The sequence below is a fragment of the Gymnogyps californianus genome, chromosome 2 (assembly GCF_018139145.2).
Source record: "Gymnogyps californianus isolate 813 chromosome 2, ASM1813914v2, whole genome shotgun sequence".
In the NCBI taxonomy this organism is placed as follows: Eukaryota; Metazoa; Chordata; class Aves; order Accipitriformes; family Cathartidae; genus Gymnogyps; species Gymnogyps californianus.
This window is the reverse complement of record NC_059472.1, coordinates 37,054,994-37,082,301: the sequence shown is the minus strand read 5'-3', so window position 1 is coordinate 37,082,301 and position 27,308 is coordinate 37,054,994. Positions and strand designations below refer to the sequence as shown.

General features: G+C 36.4%; 1 protein-coding gene across 1 annotated transcript in view; it reads left to right on the top strand.

Moving 5' to 3' along the window:
* Positions 1-27,308, top strand: part of C2H8orf34 (chromosome 2 C8orf34 homolog) — a 163,745-nt gene that overhangs the window by 111,815 nt on the left and 24,622 nt on the right. The window contains exons 8-9 of the mRNA XM_050892351.1: positions 3,544-3,679; positions 24,999-25,084. Coding sequence (XP_050748308.1) covers positions 3,544-3,679; positions 24,999-25,084 — 222 coding nt within the window. The remainder of the gene's footprint in view (positions 1-3,543; positions 3,680-24,998; positions 25,085-27,308) is intronic.

Below are 27,308 nucleotides of genomic sequence, written 5' to 3'. Positions count from 1 at the left end.
AACGTCCTCTTTAAAACCATTACCTTGTTTCTGGGCTATGTTCTTGTTTAGCTGAAATAGATACCCTTTTCCCCCTTCCCTTTTTCATGAAACTTGACTATAAAAAAATCGCAAAGAATTTAGCTTAGTGCAGCATTATTATTAATATAGAAAACATCTGGTTCTATGCTATGCTGTATTACACTTGTGATCTTTATCTCACTTTTAAGTGTTTTCATGTATTGTTGTTATGGCAATGCATGAAGATTGCAGCTGAATTTATTTTGGTGAACTGCTGATTTGACAAAAATGTAAGGGGTTTTTGTTTGTTTTGTCGGTAGTTTTTTTTACTACACAGAACATACTTAATGGAAATTACTATAGGATCAAGGTAGGATCTTGACATACCTTATTCATGTAGAGAATAGCAGAGAATTAACATAAAATCAAAGAAATACAGTGCACAGTCATGCATTAAAATAACAAACTTTTATTAGCACAAGTGAGATTGTTTCATTTACGTGAACTTCCAGCCTATCACTGTACAAAGATAGGTAACAATTTGCTAAGGATTTGAGAAGTTTCACAGTATTCTTGTCTTCCATCATATAAGCAGTCATCAGCTTGGCTTTTCTTTCTCTCTTTTCTCAGTGAATTACCTCATTGCTGCTCAGTAAAATCACTGAACTGCTCAGCTGTATCATCACTAGTTGGTCTAGCAAAGAATACAAAGAAAGAGAAAAGATTCAGTGTTCCAGAGCCTGTAACTGAATTGACTTCTCAATGAAATCCTTTTTTGCTAAGACTGATTCTTTTTGATGTTACATAGAAACACCTGAACCTTTGGAAACCTTTTTTTAATTCTTAAAATGTGTTATTGCACTCATTGTTTGTATTTATTTTAGTAACAACCTTATTTATGAACAAATACTCTTCTGCAAAACACACATTAATTGTTGAACAATATTTATACACACACACAGAGTTTAGTACTAAAGTTACTGTATGATTTATTGTTGGCTTTTTTTTAATTAAGGGCCTTCAATAATGAATGTGGTCAATCAGGAAGATTGCCAGATGGCACAAACTTGCTCACAACTCAAAAATTCCCATCCAAAGTTATGGGTATTGGGAAACAGGCAGCTTCTCAAAGCCCAGTTGCTTTAGTGAGAAAAAAGGGCAGTATCTGCACTGTATATTTGAGGCATCCAGAAGAAACTGAAATCATTCAATACTGAGGCAGAGGTGCAGTAATCAAAGTTAAATCAAATGCTGCAGTTACTCTTCAGACTTGGTAGATGGGATTATACTTCTCTGTCTAGTTGGAATATTAACAGCATTTTGTAGCTTGCCATGGACAAATTCCATCCAATGCTGAATTAGATCAATGAAGATTCCTTGAGAAAAATTAACGATTGTATATGATGTAGGTTTGTTTTTTTTTTTAAATCTGCATTTTAGCATGCACATTACTGCTATTGGTCTAACAGCATGTGACAATAAATCAATACTGCTAATATTCTTCCTACTTGTCTGTTAGCTACAACTATAGGCACCTCTTTCTTGCACAAAGTTTCACTTAATTTTCTCTTGAGAGAAAAATGTTGGTAGTTGACTAAAAATGAAAAAAAGCATGGTTTTGATATACAGATTCAAATAAAAAGGTATGATAGAGGGCAACCTATGTCATTGCTCTATTGGAACAGTCTTAGTCGTCAGAGAGCCAAAAGTTAATCAAGCAGAGAACAGTTGAAAACCTCATTTAAAGAAATCACATCTGTTTAGGGGAAAAAAAACCTGAGGCATATGCTTCAATTTCATTTAAACTGTAATCCATCCAGTGGTTTACATCTGTTTAAAAAATGGAACTTTTCACACCTCTTTAAAGCACAATTAAACTGTATTTATTTTAATACATAATGTGTTCCGAATATGTAATGTATTTTCTGAAATGACTCATAGATGATTGATTTCATAATTCTTTGTCATATAGCCTTCCAAGTCCTTTGAAGTAGTTTGTATATTAACCATAGATGAAATTTAAAGAAAAAGGTGTGGAAATGGTGTAAATTGATGCCAGAAACTTCAGTGGAACTATCAGTTTATACCACCAAGCCAATGAATTTTGGGAGGGAGGAGAGTTTTCTTAAGCAGTAAAATAAAACATTACAGATAAGAAAATCTAGTGCAAGGACTTCAGTCACAAAATTTTCCTTTAAGTTTAGCCTTGCTGTTCTTGGATGTTGCTTATTAAAATGGGTGTCTCCCAAAAAGAGTGTTGTTAACATGGCATAATCCTGACAATCTGACCATACTGCCCGGAGTTCAAAGCACAGTGGTAAGAGTAATGTCTATGAACTATAGAGGACAACCAGAAATATTTCAGGTAATGATTCAGGGGGTTGTATCTCACTCTTTTGTGTATGAAGAGGAGCCTGGTACTCCACTGCGTATCTATAATGACTACTTGTGTATTTTAAATCCTAATTGAACATTGCCTCTTCTGATGTTCAAGTTCTCTGTGACTTTTCTGATGTTGGGATTTAAAGTCTGCCTTTATGCACTTTCTGCTCCCAGATCCTTTAACATCGGGTTTCTTTTGTAAACATAAATATATGAAAATACATGTGTATACATTATCTGAAAGACATTTTAATAAGATGATCACATACTGTATACTTGCAACCACATGCATCAGTCAGAAGATGGAATGGTTGGTGCTCATTTAATAGCAGCTAGTCAGTGTTTTGCTTGTTCACCTTTCAGCTAGAAACTAACCAAATTATAAACAACTGAAAATTGGGCTTTATGGATACATTAGGTATACAAAACTTGCCTGTCTTATGTTAACAAAAAATACACAGATTATCCTTAAAGAATATCCTGACTGTAAGCCAAGAGAATTCATTTACAGTCTGAGCTACACTATTCCAGTGTGATCTTGGGCAAAAAATTCTCTGAAAGCCTCAGCTATCTTCCTGCAAAATAAGAATGGTTTTACAGTAGTAGAAAATTCAGTTATTATTATGAGTTGCCCAAATATTGCAGCAATATGGTGGGTATAAGTATGCACATTTTGGTCTCTTTCAATGTGATATATGTATCCATTTCACATTTTCTAGATTTAGCAGAGCACTTTTATTTTAGCAATATTTTTTGATTGCTAAGTGAATAGATGATGAAAAAAATCAGAGGAGGAGCACAGACTTAAAAAAATGAATTTTCTCTTCAATATGCCCTATGTCAAATGGAGCTATTGGACAGCATCTCTTGATGACTATTTTTTTCTAAATGAATCAGAGAAATAAAGATTGAAAAAATATGCAGCACTGTTTGAAGTTGAAATGATACTGAATATTTTTCAAGGAACCCCTTGTAACAGGATGATAATATATATAAATAAAAATTCTCTCAAATGTCTTTTCCTATTATTATACAAGTAACTGTGTGTGTTTTCTTCCTAATTTTTGAGTTGTTCCATTCTTTATTGATTCTACAGATGAAGCACCTTTATTGCTACAAAATACAATCGTGTGTTCATCCAGTCGTTCTGTCTTGTTGCAGAGGATCTTGATGATCTAAGAATGGAAGGAGTAACAAGTGTGATGTCTTCTGGGAGCAAATTCAATCAAACTCGAAGTGCTCATACGGCTGAGCCTCAAGCAAAGGTCACATTGAATATCTGCGCAAGATGTGCCAGGTAAAAAGCAAAACAAAACCAGATCATGCTAACCAATACATTCTTTTCCCCAGGTTTTCAGCTATGTATTGTGCTTATGGGCCAGGTGATGACCTCTCCTGTGCTAAAGAAAAAATAGTTACTTAGCTACTGGCTACCCTATGACCTCTGGCATTTGCGTTGTGCAACTTATGTTTATGCTTGATAACACGCATCAACAGTGAATCAAAGAACATAGTTTTAGGCCTTACTTCACAGCTTGAAACTATTTTAAGCCTTTCTGTCTCTGAATTTCATTAGTTATTTGAGCTTCTGTGGTTTTTCAGGGGATGAATCAGGGAATTTAAAGGTTCAAATCCAATTTGAAAAGCACCTGTATAAATGGAGATTTAGTTGCACAGGTGCAGTTCAGGATTTCAAATAGTTGCTTCTTAGCACTTTATAATCTCATCCTGTTTCACCTCTGAGAAATAATTTAATCAGGTTGAACCCCTTTTAGTTTTGACAGCTGGAAATAATTCTTGCATTTACAGTATGAGGGCCAAATAAACAGGTTGGTATTCCTGTAGCGAAATCAATTTGAGAATGCAACACTAACAGAAACCCCTTAAATTTCCTAGATGCATTCTTCTCTGTAGACAAAAGCTCATTTGGAGAAAGGATTTAAGCCTGTTTAAATGACAAAACTAGCCTTCTCACCCTTCTGTTAATGGTTCAGATTAGCAAGAACAATACAGAGGCATGCCAATTTTATCTGCCTGCCTTTGCCAATGGCTGCTCTATTGTGCAGTTTGAGAGGGGATTAGCCGCTTGTAAATAAAAAGCAACCTGTGGTGAAATTAAGTCAAAAGTTTGGCCATATGCCACCCTACGTTTCTACTTTTTTCCCATTTTGCTTGTAAATTACTGCTTTTAAAAGGCACTTATGTAGGAAGAGGGGCTTCAAAACATTTTCTGCTGCTCTGGGAGCATAACTACAGGCATACTGAATCACCCATGCAATAGCATCTCTTTAGCAGGGTTGTGGAGCCTCAGGGAACTTCAGCTCACAGTACTGTCAGAACAGCAGTGACTGGATGGCCTTGTAATTCTAGAGAGTTTTGCTGTCAGCAGTGTGGCCTTATGCTTTAAGAAAAGAGCAAACATGCTAGTCATGGGATTCTTCCCAATTCACTAGAAACAAATTGCTTATGTTGTAAAATGTTTCCAAACAACTAGCTACATGAAAGTGTGGCACCTTTTTTCAACTGGCAGCGGTTGTCCATGGATTAACAAGTAGAAAGGTAAGGAAAATAGAAATGTTAAGTTTTCTACATGGTCTTTTTGAATTTACATAAAATCTTGTATGGATTACTATGAAGGTTAATTAAATTTTAAATTCCCTAAAGTAGCCGCTAACAGCAGGTGCCAAGATGCTATATATTCTCTCAATCCTGCACACCAGGGAACAAACGGCTCAGATCTTGAGCCAAACCTAGCAACCTTGGCTATTGCTATTGTCCTTTAACTGGCTGTACTATATGAATCTGCAGTCTAAAATATGAGTTGTGAGAGAAAGATCTCATAAAATCCCCTTTTGTCACTTCACTTACCAGAGAATGCAAAGCAGTGCTTTATTTTGCCTATACACCTTCATTTCATTCCCTACCCTGTTTAATGAAGTCAGTGAGCAACTGGATGATACCTACTTGACTGTGGTTCTTTTCACTCTTGTTGCAGTTTAGCAGTTTCTTTAAACTTTGGAGGAATTAAAAAAATACACCATCTCATCAGTAGCAGGGGAAGTCAAAAGAGAGAAATGGGTATTGCTGTTGTATTCAGTAGTGATGGAACTAGCATTTATTCTTCAAGATGATTAAGCCTGTCTATTCTTTTGGAGTGTTCCTTCCTTCTTACTGAGTCCGACGACACACTTCCTCTCTTACTTCAAGACAGAGTTATTAGTGCAGTTAGCTCTCTCTTTCAATACCTCCACAGCATATTTGTCCAGTGCCTTCTTGAAGTAGCTGAAGTAGTGGGTAGAGAGAGTTGCATGAAGCAAGTGGCTTCAAGGGCATGAAGATAGTTTTTTTCCTGTTTGGTTCCAAGAGCAATTCAATTTTCTGTTACTCAGTGATATAGCCATTGAAAATACCGTGCTATAAAATCACAGCCCGAGTATTTGGGTCATCTCTATGAAAGTTTCTCAGTGTTGGCATTTATCTCCATTGTTATGACAAAGCCTAGTATTTATTATAAGGTCATAATACAGAACCTATTAGTATATTTATTTGTTTTAGAAATGATATTTTTATTTTTTCATATTCTCTAAGTAGTCTTGTGTGCTGTACAGTTTATATATAAATACTATGGGGTTTGATTGTAGGCACATTTGAATACAATTGAAAAAGAAGTCAGTATAAGTTGTTATGCGTACTTTTGGTTACAGTTAGACAGATGTCTTTCCTCTTAATTTTACCACTTTTTTGGTTGTATAAAGTGATTTGAAATGAATGGAGCTATTAATGGCAACGGGTGTTCTGTAGATAATAGGGCTTGTCAAATCAGATTACCAAATCAGGTTTGCTGAAGGTATTTTGGCTGTCTGTAGGAGGAATATGACTTTTTACTTGAAATTTGATTGGCGGAGTTCCAAATGTTAGGAAACATGCTTCTTGGCTCAGACAAAGTTTAATTTTGCTCTTGCATTTGCATAGTCTAGTTCTTTCACCTTGCTGTATTTTTTTAAAAAATCCTCTGCTCTCATTACTCTCTAGTCCATTTACCTTCTATGATACCTCCTCCAGAAGGTTCCTCACTTCCTTGGACATGTTGGGGCTCTTCTGAGAGGGATTTATTTAAACAATTGAAGGAGTTCCTCAGTACTAGCTTTAACTTAATTTGGCTTAATTTTTTGGGTCTCACTTGGAAAGGACAAATAGTCTTATTGAAGTTCCACTCTTCTTCATTAAAATCGTGTGTAAGTTTTAGACCCTTCTGCTACTAGGATTACACTTTCTTGCCCTAGATCATTAGAGCTCCCTCATTATTTGAGAATTAGAGAGAACAGGTCTATGGCTATGTGTAGGTTTCTTTAGCCTGAAAGAAGTGCTGGTTTAATTCTGTATGCCCACTGAGAGCACCTGCAGTAGGGTACAGTGCAACAATATGTCTTATCTCTTCTGTGGCTTCTATAACTTCCTACAAATGGGCTAAACATGGGAGTACAGTGACTTGTGAGAAGAATGGACTGAACCAAGTGTTTTCCCCATGCTGAGATACTTGTCCTTGGACTTCATTTAGCTCCAGTTTAGCTGCTTCCCTTTGTACCACTCAAATATATGAGAAAATCAGGACCCAAATTCCAGAATGTAATAATAGGAGAACAATACTAGCACCTTCTGGTTCCCTCTTTCTCTGTCAGTACAGCGTTATTCCTTTGCTAGTAACTGGCATTTAGTTCAAGCTAGTATTAAATATCCTGTGTAGCTGGTTTTCTCTGACTATCACTAGGCTGTTACTCTGCACAGTAATAGTTCTTCCGTTTGAACTCCCCTGTTCTATTTCTGATGCAGTGTTTAACACAGTGTCAGAGGAAGATCTTAAAAAAGAATGCCAAATGGGAGTGACTATAGTTAGAGATAAAAATCTACTTTGTTACAAGGCAAATTAAATCCAGTTTATATTGTGGGGGAAACCTGCAATGCTGTTGAGGCACTGCATTTGGCAAAACATTCTCCCTTGCCTTAAGTCTTTTAGACAAAAGTAAGAGCTTTTTCACGAATCATAAGAAATGAGACTGAGAATGGACATACTTTGAACTAGAATAAAACCCCCAAACTTTTAAGTTTTTTTTAGAAACTGGTCTCTAACCTTCAATGCTGATCATTTCACCAATCATCTTCAAATAATAGATAGACAGAGTTATCACAGTCCAGGTCAGTAATTTTAATAAAAGGTAAAGTTCTCCACCCAGACATCTAGGAGGTAAAGATGGGGGATTCTTTCAAGCTATCACACCAAGCTGGTTTTTACAGCTTATGATTAAAAGAACCAAAAAAATCCCCCCAAAACCAACCAAACAAAAACCCCCCAAAACCCTAAAAAAACAGAGAGAGAGAAAGAGAAATAAAAGGAGAGGTTAATTGTCCTTGAGTATAAATCGGTTTGTAGACTGGAATATAGCTGTAAGAAACAGAGAGCTTACTGTTTTCTGTATAGATGTTTCACACACGATGAGCGAAATGCAGATGGATAACAGCTTTAAGAGGTTTTTCAAATGGGAAAGTAGCTACAGAACAATGTTATTCCCATAGCTGCTCTTGGACTACAGTGCAAGTTAAGCAGCATATTAAGTCATCTAAATAAAGGGGTGACATCATTCACAAGGTGGAACAAAACAAGGTTTATAGATACAGAAAAAAAGGCTACAAACCCCCCTGTATTTGGAAGGTTTGCTTTTTGCTATTTAGTCCGGAAAATTAGCAAAGACACTTTTGGTACAACTGATCTGGATTTAGATCATTTGAGCAAAATTATAATAAAAATTCCTTCTTCATCTAAGGGCACACCTAGTCTGACTGACTTAGAGGATAGACTGACTTATTCTATGACATGATTTTGTGAATCCTTTCTCACATACAGGCAAAACAAATGAAGTTCAGGTTTGGCGGATGAATCGTAAGACACCCTCACACATAAGCAAAACTCATATGGGTTAAATAAAGATCTAAATGACAATTTGTAAAAGCCAAACAACACTTCCATATTTTCTCATGTATTGTGGCTTGCACATTGAGCATTTTGCAAGAATTTAATCAGGCATAAGGTATAAGATAATATTAATGTACTATTGAATGAATTTTAGGGGTTTTTCTTTTTTCTTTTTTTTTTTTTTTGTAAGGACCACCCATTAGCCTTGTATGCCCACTGCCATGCTCAAAAGTTAAATCTTGTTCTTGTGGAGTCTTGCCAATGCATTCCTGGAAGTAAGAAGCTTTTTGTTTTTAATAGCGCAAGGGCTGCATTCATTCTTTTTAACATCAATAGAATACAAAAAAGGGGTTGCATGTGATTAAAAAAGAAATGGGATTATAGAAAACATACTGTGCCACAAGCTTGAAGGCTTCTCAACAAGAATGTTGGGAAGGAGCACTAGTCGCATACAAATGTATGTTTGAGATGCAATATTTTAGTTATATTTTAAGATTAGCTAGAGCAAAAGCACGATGTCCTAAGGCCTTTTAGCATATTAGAGGGATCAAATATATAGGTATAAACAAACAAAGTACGTCTGTACATTAAAAAATTAAATGTGGCTTTTCTGTCACCATTGGGATGTGGAGTACAGTTGTAGTAACTTGTGTGCGTCATCTGCTAATGTACAATAAATGAGATGCTCTGTGCATGCTACCATTTGCAGATGCTCTCCAAAAACTTAGTTTGGAAAAAATACTCAAGAATTCTTACGTCAGTTTGCCTTGCCTGTGAAATCTTCATTGTTGCCCTGCTCATCGTCTGTATCTCTGACTCCTTTAAGATGTCTTGTCCTCCAAACAATCTTCAAGTTAGCTTGCTTATTTACCAAGGCCAATTAACTTTTCTGTAACCATCTGGCTTTTTGCAATATTTTAGTAAGTTTGGTTTTCTACAGTGTGGTCTCCACCACTTCCATGTGTACTTGGGACATAGTCATATAAACTACGTGGTACTATGTGAAATTTAAGAATCACATGTAGGTTCTCTGAAATACACCACTGGACTTCAAGCAGATCTTCATGACATAGAGCCACGAGGACCATGAACGTGTGGGGGAGGAGACAAGAGAATTGAAGGATATAATTCGTCATAAAGCTATAATTTGCAATAAATTGCAGAATAATGGTGGAAAGAATAGAACTGTTGCCTGAAATGGCCATGATATATCTCTCTAGAAAGGAACAGGAATTAATTGTTTGGTCAGGGAATTCTCTGATGTTAATCTAGCTTCAACCATTTTAGATTCTTACAGAATAAGAGTTTGTATGGAGATGCTTTATCTGAGTATCACAAAGCTATAACAATGCTAATGAGACTTGAGATCATTAAGAAGCATTTGGTGGAAAATTTGATAATGAGCTGTGGGGAAAATAGTGTCTGAAGCTTGACAAGTAGATCTCATTTAACTATCAAAAGCAGAAAAGCTAGTGACTGTAAATAGAGAAAAAACTGCTGTTAAACAAGCCATGTTACTGTATGTACTGTTCACAGACAATACTACTGAAACTTCAGACAACAAAGAGAAAAATTATTGAAATTAATTACTCTTGTGAGGAAGATCATACATAGTGACAAAAGACTACATTTAAAAAGCAGTTGAAGATGATAGGCTCCTGGAAGATTTCCTCAAGCGAAGGAAGGAAGCCTACTGAGCTTCCTCAACGTCAGCTGTACACTAGATCCCTTCCTTATTGTTTATGGCTAGTCTGCTCTCATTGTCATTGTGTTCCCTGCACAGAAACCATTGGGGTGGCTGACTTGTCTTTTGAAATGGGATGGGTTCTCCTATCTTGTCCAGGCATGTAATCCCAGACTAACTCCACAGCTGGGGACGGGAAGGTGTCAGGGAATGGGTGCTGCACCATGCAACGTTGGGATAGAGTCTGATCAGGTAGGATGAAGAAGAGGGGCAACCTCTGACATCCCATATAGATGCCATAGATCCTGGAAGAAGGGAGGATGCGGAGTTTGCTGCTGGTATGGTTTTTAACAGGTGGTCTAGGTTTATGTTCTGCCAAATTAGAGCAAGCCATCCCTGTAGATGCTTCTGCTCTGTTTTCAGTGGACTGCTGTTCAAGTCTGAGTGTGAAGTCGTCTTTCCCAGACTGAGCCGTTTTGGTGTGAGTCACTCTAAAGGGAGTAGTACCTTGAAAATGCATGCAGGCCTAAAAGAAATTAAAACTCCATGGACTGTTTTCCCCTTATCCTGAGCATATGTAACAGTATGTGGTGTCTGGGTGAGATGATAAAAGGCTATGCCTACGTGGAAATCTGGCAGGGAGATTTCTGCTTGTGCAAAAATTCCTTAGCTGCTACACGAATTGTCAAAACTATTCACTCATAGCATCTGCAGATGCTAATTTAAAGTCTGTTCAGGTATTTGTAGGCAGTTCAGGTATGTTTACGTGAACTATAATCATCCCTTTAACTGCAGTGTTAATATAAACCAAGAGGTGATGGCATTAGATAGAAGAGAACCTGATCACTGAGAATATAAAATTACCTATTCCTAACAGAGTTAGGAGTAGAGCACTGTGTATGTGACTTCAAAGGATGTCTTTAAATCCCTGTTTTTCTTTATGGACTTTAACTTCCTTCCTAATTTAATGTTTAGTGGGGAGTAACCTACAAATGGTGGATCCTGGAATGCCTATGACTAGAAATTGGGATTTGAGGAGAATAAATTCTAATTTCTGATATCAAAATGATGATATAATATGATACATCTATTTGGAAAACCTAACATTACGTTTCCTCTTCAGACTTGACGCATAGTTTTGCTTCCTCTTTTTCCTAGCTTTCTTTGCTGCTCCCCCAAGGTCTGTGTAAATAAATGCATAGTGAGTATTCTGTCAGAGCAGAAGGTGCAGAGCATCCAGATGACTTGCATCTGAATCTTTTATTATGTTCCCCACTGAGTTCCATTTTTTCTGTTTTTTATTGACCACTTGATTTTCAATCATTGTGACCCCTTTTTCCCTGCTAGCTTTATGCTCCATGGCGAATTTTAGGTAAATTTGTCCTTTTGTACATTTAAATGGGTTTTGATTTGTCTAGAGTGCAGCCTTTTACATAGAAATGTAACAAAGAACCCCCTAGGAGTTGTATTTTGCTTATTTGTGGGTTTTATAGAAGTTTTTAGTCTTTTCCGTGTACACATACCTTTGAAACATGTAATCTTTTCAAGGAAACAGCTAATTTCTGTCTATCCATGCAGCAGAAGGGTAGGAAACAGGATGATATCGTGTCATACAATTTATATTTCTAATTAATCAATAATATATGGATGTGTCCGAAAGAATAACCTCTAAAATCCTCCATATAATCCCTGGTTTGGCTCTGTACACTGTGATGTAATACTGGGGAATGGATACAGGTATACGTGTGGTTTGGTACATGTATTTGCATAAAGAGTAGTTTTTGTATGTCTGCCCAGTAGTGGTAAGGCCAGCTTAGTGACTCAGTTTCTGGCAGAAACTTCTGGTTTGTTAATATTCCTGAAATTTGGGAACAAATTACTTCAAAGTACCAAGGGAAAAAAATGTTTCCAAACTAAAGTGGTTGGTACAGAAATAATTTTGGGTGAAAAATTCTCTGATTGGAGTTCAGGCACAGAACGTTAGGAAGTTTATGTCTTCAAATGTTACCAAACCTTTTGATTACATATACATATTTTTTTCTTTCCTGTCTTGCATTTCATATTAGCTTTCTGTCTGTGTACTATTTCTAAGTGACTTTTCTTACAGAGGAGAAAGTACTAAACATTCCAGATGACTTGTGTCACTATTTTTCATTCTTTTTTTCCTTTATTTTCTTTTTTTTTAGTTTTATTGGACCTCTTGTTTCAAAGAGCTGAATTTTCCTCATGTTTGTTTGTGCTAGCTTCACAGACTTTGTCCTAAACAAAGTGGTTTATTTGCATCTTTTTCCTTTTAGGAGTGGCAAACAAGCAAATAAACTCTGTATAGGAGTGCTTTATAACTTTTAAAAGTCTCCCTTCAGTTTGGAAAATTGTGGAGAAAACCTATATTTTTCCTTTTGCTACTTAGAATTTCTTGTAAGGTAGAAAAATGAAAATTACAGGAAAAGAAAAAGTTGTGGCCAAAAAAGCTAGTCAAAAGATTTTCATTTAGCTTTTGGCTGAGTTGAATCTGGACAGTGATTAATTTGCCCAGCTTTGATGCATAAATAACCACAATAGTGTCTTCACTGTCTTCTCTTGATTTTATAAGTGCTAAATACAGCTAAAATAAATGACTTAATCTTTCCTTTTCTGGAGTGGTGTACCACTTCGGTATCTCACTTTTTCTTTCAAAAAAAATACGAAAACACGAAAGAAAAAATAATTCAGAAAATGTTTTTACTGGTCCTAGTGGTTATCAGAGACAGGGAACATAAATTAATTTTTAAGAGTTATTAGGTTGATTTGCTAAGTTTTCAGAGTAACACATTGGCTTGCCTTTTCTTTCACCGACTTGTGTTTCTTTTGAATATCTTACTATATGCAAAATAGAGACTATCTGTGTGATTTCAAATAATTTTTTGAGTTCATGGATCTAAGTTTGACCTCTAAAATGCACAAGATATTATAATTTTTAATCCCAAACCTTAATTGGTTTTATGGCAAACTCCCAATGAATGTATTTTTTAAAAGAATGGCCAAGGTCTCTCTATTTTCAAAATCTTAACCGTGTCTTGGGAAGGGAACAATATAAGACAGGAGATTTATATCAAGTGCTCAGACAGAAATCCCAGGAGGATCAGACTTTTTTCCTTCCTCTTTTTTAGCAGAATTTCCCACTGGATAAATCCACCAAGCAATAATTTCAGACCTATTAGAAGTTCCACAATATACTATGATAATAAAAACATCGTCTGTTATCAAAAATTATGTAAGCTGTGAAGAAACCAGTATTGTCAGATGAAGCATATATCTCTCTAACAGGAACAGTGTGTGTCTGTGTCCTTGCATTACACAGTATTTTCAGGGATGAAGCATTTCCCTCTGAGTTTGATTTAACAGCTGTTTTATTTCCTTAAAGGCTGCATGTGTGGGGTAGACTTGTTTTTGACATAAATAACTGTCAATCAGCATAAGAGAAATGGAAGAACTGTTTGTTTGAAGAAAGGTAAGTGTTTGCATGTTAGTGAAAATAGACTTGTACTTGAAATGTGTGCACTAGGTACATAAAATTTGCATGTGAATTGCATCTTATAGATACATACTAACGTATTGTTCTCATGATAGGACTGGGTTTGGAAATGTGGCACTTAGTGCACCAAGTTCATCTGGAGATAGCCCTACTGTAACTTTACTGACAGGAAATTAGTATCTGGTTTTAGTTATGAAGGAAGAATACAGTATAAGATGCTGTGAATTAATGATGTGTCACTAGAACATCTTTTCTAAGAACTATTGTTCAACAGTAGCTGTATTTTTTTTCCTCAGGCTGGTTGTAAAAAGATAGAACTGGTATGAGGAGGTTGGTACACTTGTAAACATTTAAAAATGCTGTTGAAAAATTCTAAGAAGAGTAGACTTAAAGGATTTTTTAGTTCTTTTGAATGTGCCAGTCTTGATTTGTAATAATGAAAGCAGTAGGAGCATATTTGAAAATGAAATTAATATTACTTTGTCTAGTCCTGAAAATTATTGTACTATCTCTCAATTTAATAGAGGGTAACATCCATTTCATCTTGTTCTTCATTTGTAGATCTTGTCAAGACATCTCTTTCTCTTTTCTCCTACAAAACACATTTAACCCCCTCAATAATTTAAAAAGACAAGTGCTTTCCCAGTCCTTTCCCCTTTCTTTTCCCTTGCTCTCTTTGATGTGTGCTTTGCAAGCTAATTCTTTATTGCAATGTTTATAGATACTTTCTGTTTGGTGCTACACTGTGATGTATATCAGCAATAGCAGTTGCTTCTGGATGCAAATGATATAGGAAGGAAACCAGGAGATCATGAGCTTGGGGAGGCTTGTTGGTCATAATTTGAGGCTCTGGATAACCGTTTAATATAGCTCTTAAAAGACACACATGCACACACACACACAAAACTCTTTCACAAGTCCTAGAAAAAATGGTTCACAGGGGAAGAAAGAGTGTTAAGTCTGAAAAGACTGACAAAGACTGTAATTTTTCCCCTGTGAGATAATGGTTTGAAGCCAGCAGCAGATAAAAGGTTGCCATAAGAATGGCTTAATTCCCCATCTTGTAAAAGGATTAGATAATTCAGTCTCTTTATGGATTCCTTACTCTGGGAAATATATTTCCACTTTTGGTTCTCCTCAGAAATAGCTGCAGAGTGTACTTATTTAAATGCACAAAGACCTGCATTCAGGCATTTTGAAAAGGCAAACAGCACACAGAAAAGATTATTTTGCAGGCTGTGTCAATGTGTAAGTTTTGCTCAGCAAGTGGATATGCTAGTTTTACCAGCTGAAAGCATTATGGCTGTGAATTACGTATTGGTGACATGGAAACTTTCCACAAAAATCTTCAAGAGTGACTGGAAAATAATGCTTTTAATTTGCAAAAAGAGAATGGACTTCAACCAAAATCCATTTTTAACTACGGTTTTTATGAATTTTCAAATCATTGGCTGTGTTTTAGTGTGCAAGCACTGAGAAATAGTGTCCTTAAGAAAGTGAGTGCAAAAGTAAGAGACTGTGATCCAAATAGTATCAGTGAAAATAGAGTTATTTTAGATTAGCTGTACCTTAGGTTAGGGTGAAACTCAAAGAATACGAATGCTATATATCTCACATAAATAGAATTGATGGTTGTAACAACATACTCCTGCCTGAGAGCTTTGCACCACTTCTTTAAAATGGATTTAAAGGAATTATAAATCTCTGTTGGGGAGCATGCTGAATATGTCAGTAAGTTTATATTCCTACATTTTATTCAGAAATTTTGTTAAATGTCTGTATTCATTCATGTAGTCTTACAGTTTAATTTTGGAAATGTCTGCCTTCCTGGATAGTGTTTTGCAGGATAATCCAATAGTCCTCATGCTTCATTTCTCTTCAATGGTGATGCTTCCTGTATTTTAGTCTATGGTGAAAACAGAAGCTATGACACTGATTTTTTAATATAACAAGGTGACATGCTGCAGAGCTTTCCCATTATTACTTCAGACTTGAGAGATGCCAGCCAGTCATTACTTACTGAATTCACAATCCTCTGTTGTTTGCCCCCATAGTTCAAAGACTTTTTTCTTCTATAGTTTATTGATCTGAAATTTGTATAAACTTCTTTTAAAATCTAATCTTCATTAGGAAGCTAGAGTAGGTAGCTAAAGCAGATGGAGAGTTTTACCAGCAAAACAGTACTTTTGCCTGTATATTGTTTAATAATATTTATTTACTATAATTTTACCATTATATTAACTGGCATAGTCTATACTGGAAAACTGATAGCTTTTTGTCTCTGTACCTGTGAATACACTAAGAATTTTGCTGGCGGTTTTAACATTTTTATTTTTGTAAAAGACATTAGTAGAACAAATGGAATAGGTCAGAAATTCCTGGCTTTATATTTAGGTGCTGGAGAAGCTTTGGATTTTACACCAGCATAAAAGAGTGCAGAACTTGTGGAGACAGTAAGTCAAGGTACATGAGATCAGAATTTGGATCACTATGTTTGAGAACAAAGAATGAAATAAACTCACTATATTATAGGCAAGTCAGGACAAATGATTATAAAGTGTGGAGTACTGTTACTGGTGTGGTGTTGAGGTTGCTAGGGAAAGGAGCAAGAAAACATTCAATGTAACCTAAAAGCATGTGGAGGCTTTCAGGACTTTTGTTGTCTGATCTCTGTTGCTATAACTTCCCTGGAGTTACGTATTTGTTCTAGGGAAATTATAATTCAGTATTATAGTGATATCAGAGAGAGATGTTAGATGTAGATGTACTGTTTTAAATTACAGAAAGGAAGCAGATGATTTGAAAGGGAAAAAAAAAGGAAATCCAATAAGTCCAATTTATCCTTCTCCTCATCTCTGACTGAAATTCCCTTTGGTTGCCAAAGAAACATCATCATGTTCTATTTTTAATAAGTTTCTTTTGTTAATAAGTTCGTGATATTCATTAATCTTACAAAATGTATATTACAGTTTTTGATCCAAATTAATAACTACTTTGTAAAGAAACTAACTGTAAATCACTGAAGTATTTGTTAGGATATTTCAAGAGCATAGTTAACCTACTTTGAAATAATTTAAGTAAAATCAGTGATTCAACAAGCCAAAATCTCCTTAATTAAGATTCTAATACAAACATGACACTACCTCTGTTTTTCAGAGTTGAAAACTTTTCTTTGCAGTTCTAACCTTAGAAATGTACACTGGTCTCGGATGAACAAGAAAACAGCTTTACAGCTCTTTTTGCTGAAAGATTTAAGGATTCTTTGCTGAACTTTCCCTTACTTCTCACCATATTTATCTAAAAGAAGTCAGCTGAGTCTTCAGCAAAGCAGATCAGGAATTTTCCAATGAAATGTGTGTTCTTTAGGAAATAAAGATTCACAGAAACCAAAATGTTTTACAGAAATTATCCAGATTCAACAAAATTTAGCTGACACAGGGCAGAGCAGAGAGAATGGCTGGAGCTGCAATTCTCAGACATGTGATTTCCCACTTCGTCCTCGGGGAGTGCCCTTTACTGTCTTGGAGCCCCTGGAGGAATTTTTCTTTATTACTAAAAAGCCAGCAGAAGCATTTGTATTGCCTTGAAATAACAGGTTTTCAGGATTTCTTCTCAAGTGGAATTTCAAAGTTTCTGTTATCGTTCACCTCTGGGGAACATCAGAATTTGAGCAAATTTATCCAGCTCTAGTTTGCTATGTTTAAAAAGAAAAAGAAGTCCCATAGTCACGTACCAGAATTTGAACGCCAGCCACGTACACAGTAATTATATAACTCCTGCCTGTAGTTGCTTATTTGGGGTTAAAGGAGATTTTGTCCAAAAAATGATAACCCTTCTTCTGTTTGGGTTTTTTTGGTTCATGTTTGGGAGGAATAGAATGGGAATTTGGTTATTTGAGTTGTGACATATTTCTGAAAGACTGTGTCAGAATAGTATTAAACTAAATATAATCCCAATTCCTCTGTCTTTGAGTGAACAATCACCCTCCTCTGAAGGTGAATCTCCTCTCCTGTTTAGTATTTGATTTGACACAAAAATTTCCTAAAGCACAACCTCTACTATACACTAGCACAAGGCAATTTATAATGCACATACTTTGAATTAATAGTCTACACAAAGAACAAATACTAAAGAACATATATCTCAATATTAGGTATCAGAAACATTTCCATTTCTTTGTTTTCAGGATACTTTATTCCTTCTCATTAGGCCCTGATGTTAGAAGGTACCTATTGCTTGTGGTTAAGTGTTTTTAATTGTTTTTATGAATCTGATGTAGTCCTTGGAAGTAATTTTTTTTTTTCTTCTAATCCATTAATATTGCGAGAATGGTGTTCACCAGTGAACTTTTTTTTTTTAATTGTAGTATTCTGCTATAACATGGAGTTTAATTTCATTTACTGTTAATTTTAAGAATATCATAGGACAACAGTGTTGACACAAGGGACAATCATAGTGTATGTCTACATTTAGTGCACTGAAGGAGTTGTTACGTAGGAATTCATCATGCGTCTGTACTTGCAGTCATGTACACACTCAAGTATAGACACACCCATAGTTGCCCTCAAAGCAGGACTTTGTTTTACTTCTTAAAAATCCATTTTGCTCAATCATAAATGTTTCCACAAATTTCAAATCTGAAAATGCATGCCAACTTTAAATCGTGGAGGAAAAACACAATTTTAATTCAACTTCCTCAACTGTTCCCTGTTATTTTTTCCCCAAGATATAGTTTAATTCCAGTGTCCTATTGTCTAGAAATTTTGCAGCTGTATGAGGGCTACTGCATTGTTTTAGAGGTGGTACAAATGGAGACATCACAGCTCCTCTAGCATTACTCTCTCCTTCCATCCCCACTGTACCCACACTTTATTAGGTACCCATTACAATTAGTCATTTTAGGATGCTGTTAGATGGATTTTGGATTCATGTAAGGAATTGTTTTGTAGGATCATCTTGTCTCTTTCTTTTCAGCTTCTAAGTGAGGTCATCAATCTTTCTAAAGCAGCAATTACCATAATGTCAAGAAGCTGTCCTCTTAATAGCATATGTAAATTGGATATTGATGGGTATCAGAGAGATTTGAAAACAAGACCACTGGTTCTGTCACATGAAAAGAATGGGGAAGTGTAATGACATGCCATGTAGCTGATTACAATAAAGAAGAGCAATAAACTCACCTGGACTTTGGATACTGTCAACATTTATTTTCTTGTCAAATATGTGAAGTTTTGGGAAGGACCACCTTTCAGATAGTAGTGACAAGTTTTACCAGACAGTCTGCTTAAGTAATATCAGTTTTATTAGAAGAAAAGATCACTAAGAAATATGTCCTAGTCAACTGTATTAGAAAAAGTAGATGTCATTTCAAAGATTTGCATACTGCAGAGAACAAACCTTCCTTATGTAGGGGTCCTTTCTTGTGTCTACTTCTATATAACCGTAATTAGATAAAATTCTGTAGATAGCTTCAACTGTAATATTTTTGGCATAATTAAGTAGCATGTGTTAGAGTATCAAAAGGACTTACTGGTGAATTTCAGAAACTAAAAGGGAAACACTCTTAGTTTTTCAAAGTCATCTAATGGGGAATATGTTGCTGCTATGGAAATCTCGTTGTTGACTTTAAAAAAGCCTTACAGCATGTATTCATTCATACCACTTATTCATTCCTTCTTTAGTGCTAACAGAATACTCTTTGCTTTATGCAAATACATGGAAGAATCTGACTATAATCTGATTCAAACAGACAGTACAATCTAGAAACAAATGATATGCTGGATGACTGTTCAAGCTCAAAGCAAAGCTGATCTTGCAGAATGACTGCTCATACTGTGCCAATTTATTTCCAGCTGCTAAGTAATGCTAGAAGAGAGATCAAGATGCACTCAGTGTTTTCTCCTGATAGTAATGATTGGATTGCCTCAGGGATGTTATTGTGGCTTTGAAAACAGGGTGGGAGGATGAGGAGGTGCTATGAAGGGAAATAAAGTTAGTCCATGAGGCTTTTCCTCATTAAGTTGTGCCATCAGAAAAGCTCAAGGGTCTTTCTTTGAGTGCTAGAATGGGTCTTTCTGAAAGGTCAGGCACAAGGGAAGCTTGAGACTTTGTAGCACTTGATCAGTCTCTTCCAGCTGGACTCCACCAAACAGCCACTCAACAGAACTCATCTACCAGGCAGAAAATTCAGATCTGCACTGAATCCTTAGCCCACCTGCATGGTGTACGATGTCCCTGTCACTAAATTCATGTTACAGATACTTACATGCTGCATATTTAATCCCTGTAAAATTCCCCTGGAACATTCTGTCATCTTGAAAATGGAAGTAAGTTGAAACATTTATGGCCATTAGTCTGCTTTATTTCACTTTTTTTTGCAACAAATGGAACTAGAGTAGGAACTAGTATCTGATACTTCTCTAGGGTATTGCTTCTTGCACTGCCCACAGGATGAAATCAATGAGTCAGTGAGTTGTTTTCCACCTCTGTAATCATAGGAATTTACAAGTGTTTCATTAAGACTGTTGGTAATTGTGAATACCACAGAACAATGTGTTCTGAGGTGTTGTTGGGCACTCAAAATTGCCAGGGAAATATTGAAGATGTTAAAAAAGAGGTTGTCATATTAGTCAGAATGGGGTTTTATGTAGGTTATTTCACACAGCCTCATTGGTGAGAGGTTACGCAACGTAAATCATGGAGTTAACCTCATTTTCATTTCAGTTTAGCAACTGGGATTCAAATAATAGTTTTATCTTAGTATTTTTTCATCTGGTAAAATAGGTGACTTCTATTGAAATATCAAATTGTAATATCCTCGTCTTGATGACATGTCCTGTTCTCCAACAATCTATGTTTTAAGAAAGAAAAACATCCTAAATGCTCAAGTTCAGCAATGCACTTAACATGGGCATGATTTTAAACCAAAGAGTAATCTATGTAGATAAATGTGTTACCGAATCAAAACTGCAACATTTGTTTTGTATCACCTTTGTGCATGCTGAAGTAATTTTTCATTTTTCTAGTAAAAACTTAAGATGGCTGAACTTTTAGACAAAAAAAAAAAGGTTGTTTTTTTTTTTAGGTAGGTTACTTCTACTTCCACATACTGCACCATCACTAATAGAATAATTAGCATGGTAGATAAAGGCAACTCACATGGAAATAATACAAAATCTTTGATAAGGCGATAAACATTTGTAGAAAACATTGCTTTTTCAGATGTCAAGTCAAGAAGAAATATTTTCCTAATCTGAATCCTAAAGGAATCAACATGTTTTCTTTTTGCTGACTTTAGTCACTACCATTTCTTAGATAATACTGTGTGTGCTTATAGATTGTTCAGGAGTGTGAAAAGACCTTTTCAAAGTAGTGGATGAAAAACAAAATCTATAATTTCAATCTTGACTCTCTTTCCTATTTGCTATTTCCTTCCTCTGATGAGGCAATATAGGATTTTATTATGCTGTGACTCATTCAAGGAATGCAGATGAAATTGTTTTGTCCTCTTTTTGCATACTCTTATAGTATCATATTTGCTAAATCATACTGGCAGTACAACTGTGTTTCACACACCCACAAGCTTGTTTGTAGTGATAGACCTGGTATACTGCTGCTGCACCCATCCTGTAGAACTTATTCAGAATGTCTTTGGTCCTGAAGTCCTTGGCAGTTTTCTTGGAACAAGTCCTACAATGCATTTTTGGGTCAAAGGAAATTGAAATATTTGCCTGGAGGCTGTTTGCCTTTGTAGCTCTTGAAGCTCCAACATGCAGCTGGTTGAATGTAGCTGAAACAATGGCCTCTAAGCAAGAGATCACACTATAAACAGAATGTGTATAGAAAAAAATGCTGGCTATCAGGTATCAAGTTTAGACTCTCGTTAAAATAATTACTAGCTGAAATAATGTTTTGGTTAATAACTGAAAGAGTCCATAAAGTATTAGTAAGATAGTAATTTTTAGGTAACTTGGTTTTGGGGGTTTTTTTTAAAGAGTACACATTGAAAACAACAGGCAAGATTTTCAAAGCTAGCCACCAGTTTGGAAAAGCCGGACTCTTTTTAGATTGCTTTGCAAACAAGGATGTGACTCATATATATTGCTCTTTTTATAATCGCCTTTTCCAAAGCAGTGGATGAAAAGTACCAACACAACATTTTGGTCGTCATTTTACTTTTTTTTGCTGAAGGAATTTCTATCTGGTATCTGGCAATAAAGAATCAAGTCTACCTTGGAGTTTACACTTCTGTGTACAACTAGTCTGCAAGAAAAACAGTTGGAGATGAAAATGCTTTTGTAGTACCAGGGACCAGATAAGTGGATCTCATAGCTTAGGCCTTTCGACATTAATGATGCTTGCGGCATGGTGCAACACACTTTTCTTGGAAGACATTCAGCAAGAATGAACCAGGGAAGAAAGCAGCATAAACAAGGACAGATTAGAAAATACATCTCTGATTGTATAATGAGCTTCTGAAGTATTCAGAAGCTTTTCTAGACATATGCTTTTTTCTAATGTATTGCTTAAGAATTTTTAAGTGTTTTCATTTTACTGTGGAGGTGTCTGATGAGTAGTATTACTATTGAAGAAGAAATCAGAATAGTCCAAGTAACAGAATTCTTTTGGCGAGCAATAGTGTTTGTGACTTTTTTTTTGTTGCTTGAGTCACATGAGAATCTATTCCAATATGAATCCACATGTAAGAAATACATAAATAAGTTGAAAATTGGATGTGCAGATGAGATCCAGATATGTCAAACATCTTATTCACCCATCCATCCACCCAGTTCACCCAGCCATTTCCTCCTACAAAGGGAAAACATGTGAAATGGCTTTTCTGACTAGATACATTGAAAAGATTTTTTTTTTGCGTGTTTTTCATGAGGCAATGGGCCACTTAAATATATGTAATTTCTAGAATAAGATGAGAATAATTTCAGTTGTTCATGTCTGGTTTGGATTTATGAAAACTCAGAATGGGAACGTATTATAAAATCTTGAAAATTCTGATGGGATGAAAGAAGCAGTTCCTACTTCTAGAGATAATTTTTTTTATGACTGCAATATAAGCAGAGAAGATTGGAGTAATTTTCCTTTTAATTAAAAACAAATAAACTATCAACATGGCTGCAGAGAAGAGTACATCACTTCTGGTTCCTGCGATTCCATGCATATCCTTATAAGCTTGAATACGTGCTTGCAGTAAACATGCGTATGTATGTAATGAAGGAGGACAGGTCAATTTTTATGCAAAGGAAAATTATGTGATTTTTGAAATCTTCCTTTTTCGTGTGGTTATTTCATTTGCAATTTGTTTTCTCCCTATTTGAATATCTTTATGATAATGGTACAAAGTTATTTGCTTCTGTTTTGACTGTCATCTTTAGAATAGCCTGTTTGACAAGCTAGGCTTTTAAAGAATTGGTAACTAGAGCATTACAAACCAGATATAGAGTTATAAAGGATTCATAGAAGTCATTTTCAAAATTAGGTTTACAACTTCTAAGTTTTACACTTTTGTTGCCTTGAGGAGTTTTGTGTTCTGTGGAACTGCCTCCTCAGGTAAGAGTCATTATGAATTTACATTGAGCTTTCCGTCATAAATAAACCGTCCCAGGGGCAATAAAAGGAGATAAAGTAATTGTGGGAGGGGGAATGGTTTTGAGAAGGTAAAAACAAATAGATGACTTAAGATCCAAATATATTAGATAACTGTGAGAGTCATAAAATGTGAAATTGAGATAGGGCAGATATGGGGATTCTGCTTGGTTTCAAAGGTTAATTCAAAGTTTACTGTAAAGCAGCTGCAAAGAGTGAGAATACAGAGTGAAAGGAACTTTTTTTAAGAGATAAGTTATTTCTTTCCCCAAGGTTTTACTTCAATGCATTTTTATGATTCCTGGACTTTGCAAAATTGAATTACATTTTTCTTATTCTTTTCATGTCTGAATAAATTCAAGGTAAGATAACCTTTATGTAAATGGCAGTTATATTGTGTTAAGAGCTACAAACTATTTCTTCAGAGCAGAATCTGTTCTCAGGATTCATAAGAGCCTGAAGAAGGATGGTGGCACTCTTGGGATGCTCATTTAAAAGAACAGATACAAGGAGTATTTTTGTAAATGGCTGTCAAGGCATTGCAGTCAGCTGATGCAGGGGGAAAGCCTGAAGACGAAGCCTGCTGTAATTTTCTTGTAAAAAGTAACACAGGAGGAGGAAATATTCTTGCATCTATTTCCCTGTGGTGGATTAACCTTGACTAAGGGCCAAACCCCCACCCAGCCGCTCGCTCACTCACTGCCCTCAGCAGGACGAGGGGAGAAAATAGGATGAAAAAGCTTGTGGGTCAAGATAAAGACAGGGAAATTGCTTACCAGTTACTGTCGTGGGCAAAACAGATTTGACTTGGGGAAAATTAGTTTAATTTATTGCCAATTAAAATAGATTTAAGTAATGAAAAACAAAAAGACAAACATTAAAACCATACCTTTCCTCCTCCCTTTCGCAGGCCCAACTTCACTCCTTCATTCCGGACTCCTCTCCCACCCCCTGAGTGGCACAGGGGGGACGGGGAATGGGGGGTTGTGGTCAGTCCGTAACGGCTCCTCTCTGCACCTCCTTCCTACTCACACTTATCACCTGCTCCAGCGTGGGCTCTCCCCACGGGCTGCAGTCCTTCAGGGAAAAAATCTGCTCCATTGCGGGTTCTCCACGGGCCACAGTCCCTCCAGGACATATCCACCTGCTCTGGTGTGGGTCCTCCACGGGCTGCAGTGGATATCAGCTCTGGCATGCTCCTCACCATGGGCTGCAAGGCAGTATCTGCTCTGGAGTGTGGAGCACCTCCTCCTCTGACCTTGGTCTTCCCTCTGCTGTTTCCCACTCTTTCTGTTCCCTGCTCTTCTGCCTGCGTGGCATTGTTTCCTCTTCCTTATGTTCCTATGTTTTCTCCAAGGCGACGCCATTTTGGCTGAGGGGCTCAGCTGTGTCCTGCCATGGGTCTTCTGGAGCCGGATGGAACTGCCTTTGTCTGGCACAGGGCAGCCCTGGCCTCTCCTCACCAAGGCCACCCCTGCAGCCCCTCCACTGCCAACACCTTGACACAGACACCCAGTATAGTCCTGTTCAATTAAAATATTTTTGAATGTAGTGAAGGAAGCTTGAAGTTTCATATGCACATGATACCACCAAAACTCCACTGTTGTTAAAATAAGTCTTACAAAAATACATAAGCTAGGATTCAGTTGACTGTTTCTTAGAGGCTAGTTTTGGTTAGTAGACGATCTGGGATGATATGATTGAACCATGGATGTTGGCTTTTCAGCAAAGCTACCCTTTTAATTAGGATAATGTTGTGAGTAGGGTATGTAGTCAGAGATAACAGTCTTCTGTGTCTTACCTATGGAATACGATTGCAAATGGTTTTGTTCCATTTTTCCACAATTTAGATTGCAAGGAGATAATTTGGCAGAAAGGCCGGAAGATGTCTCCATGGTATCTCAAACATCTGAGCCAGCAGTGTCAGACTCTGATGGTAAGTTATATAAATATTTGCTGCTCATAAAAAAAACCCCAAACACCAACATCTTGAATTTAAGAGTAGAGGTTATGGCTGTAAAAGAAGATTAAACACTTCCAGAGAGTGTTCCTGGGCTTTTGAACTCAATGATTTACACTTCAAATCTGTTAGAAGAACCCCTAACATGGTTTTTGTCATGGCCAGTTAGCACTCCAGAATAATTCCTAGGCATATTTTGGGAGCCACCTTGAGCCAGGATTCATTCTTAGTAGACAGTTTGTATGTTAGCACACTATTTTGGATGTAAAATAGCTTAATAGCATAGATGTGGGCTGTTCATTGCCAGTTGGCCTCTATGCCAAAGAATGGTCTTTGAAATATTTAATTTAATACTACAGATGCATCCAGAGGATTCAAATAATATACAGTAAAAATAAAAAGTTATATAATTTCTCCCGTTTTTAAACTAAGTATCAGAAATGCTTCTCTGATCTCTCCAAGCACCACTGACTAGAATTAAAATGCAATAAAAAGGAGTTTATACAATAGCTCTGAAGAACATTTTTCTCCTCATACAAACATAATACGCTGCGCTAATCTGCAGTCAGGACACTCAGCCTTATTTCAATTTCTGCTCAGGTTTTTGAACAGAATAAATGGAAAAGGCACTTCCTAAGGGATATCTTGCCAGAGAATGCCCTGCTTTGCTATGAAAGATTACGTTGAAGAAGGTTAACTTTATCTTAGCTGTCACTGGAATGGAGACAGAAAGGAATAGAGGTTTGGACAGAGAATCTGCAAAGATAAATCTTTCAGTCCATTCCCTTCCTGTTGGGCAGGACCAGCCAAATCTATTAATTGGAGGATTTGATTTGCAGTTTAGCCTTCAGCAGCCACAGACAAGTTAGCTATGTTGATTACTTAATGCAAAACAAATAGGAACTAACTTTTGTTGTTTTTATTACCTACTAACTGTCTGCTATTTAGTGCTATTAGGTGTGCTATTAGGTATGACAGCAACCTGAGCTTTCGCTCATTTCTCTTGCCTCATTTGTAAACCAATGTATGTCAGCATTAGTAACTAGTACGTCTTTAAAGATAAATTTTTCAAACTGGTTTTGTGAGAATGCGTGGCTTCATGCAGTCATGCCATTTGTTTTTCCTTTCATCTGCCATTGATCACTTTATAAAAAAAATTAATAGGGGACTCAGAATCTCAAAATATGATGTTCTTACAAGCTTGATGAAGATTGTCAGCCAGAGAGACCCAGACTGGTGACTGCACTCAAGCCCTCTGAAAGGAAGGCAAAATTCTTCTGTTACGAGACTAATCCCCAGGAAGGGAGGTGGTGCTGGCTGGTTTGGGATAGGTAAGGGGATATGCAAGCATGAGATTATTGTAGCAGAAGCAAGTAGAGGGGTAAGACATACATGTAGGAAAAAGTTCTACAGTTCCTGAAACAATTTGTTTTGAACAGATCTTTGTCTTCCTTTTTCCTTCCTGTGTACGCTTGTTCTTGAAGTGGAAATATGCCCACTTTGCCATGTCATCTTCTGAAACTGTAGGCTTCAATAAAATAGTAAGCTGTTGCTAAGTGGCAGAGGCACCAGGATTAAAGAATGTGAAACTGTCAGAAGGTACTGGATGCTGTGTAATAATGAAGCTGGATCTTTCATGGTCACAGAGTATGGAGCACAAGAGTGCTATAGCCATTGTAACTCGGACCACTTTATATGCTTCTGGATACTCTGTAGTCAGTGTGGATATAGAGTAGATGGAGAATGCTTTCCCTAAAAAAACACCTACAATAAAAATATAGGGAGTAAAAGTTAAATAGGTAGGTGGGGCAATGACATTCATGTTGTTATGAACACATCTATCTCATGTCTGTGAATATACATGAAGCTGTTAGTCATATAGCTAGAAAATAGCAAAGCCCCTAGGGCAAAAGGACTGAGGTCAGCAGTGAGATACTGCCAAATTTCTGTCAAGAGGCACTCTCAGAAATGTTCAGCCTTTCAAAATATATATTTTTTTTCCCTAAAATGTTGGCTAGTAATACATTTTGATTTGAAAAAAAGCACGGCCGGATTTTACAGGTAGGCACAGACTAGAAACAGGCACAGAACTCAGGCAACTGCCCATTCTATCAGTCTTTCCTATAAATGCAGCACATTACTTGTTTTCTGTGCATCTGATATTTATTTCCAATAAATATTATGTATGAGAAGAAGATGA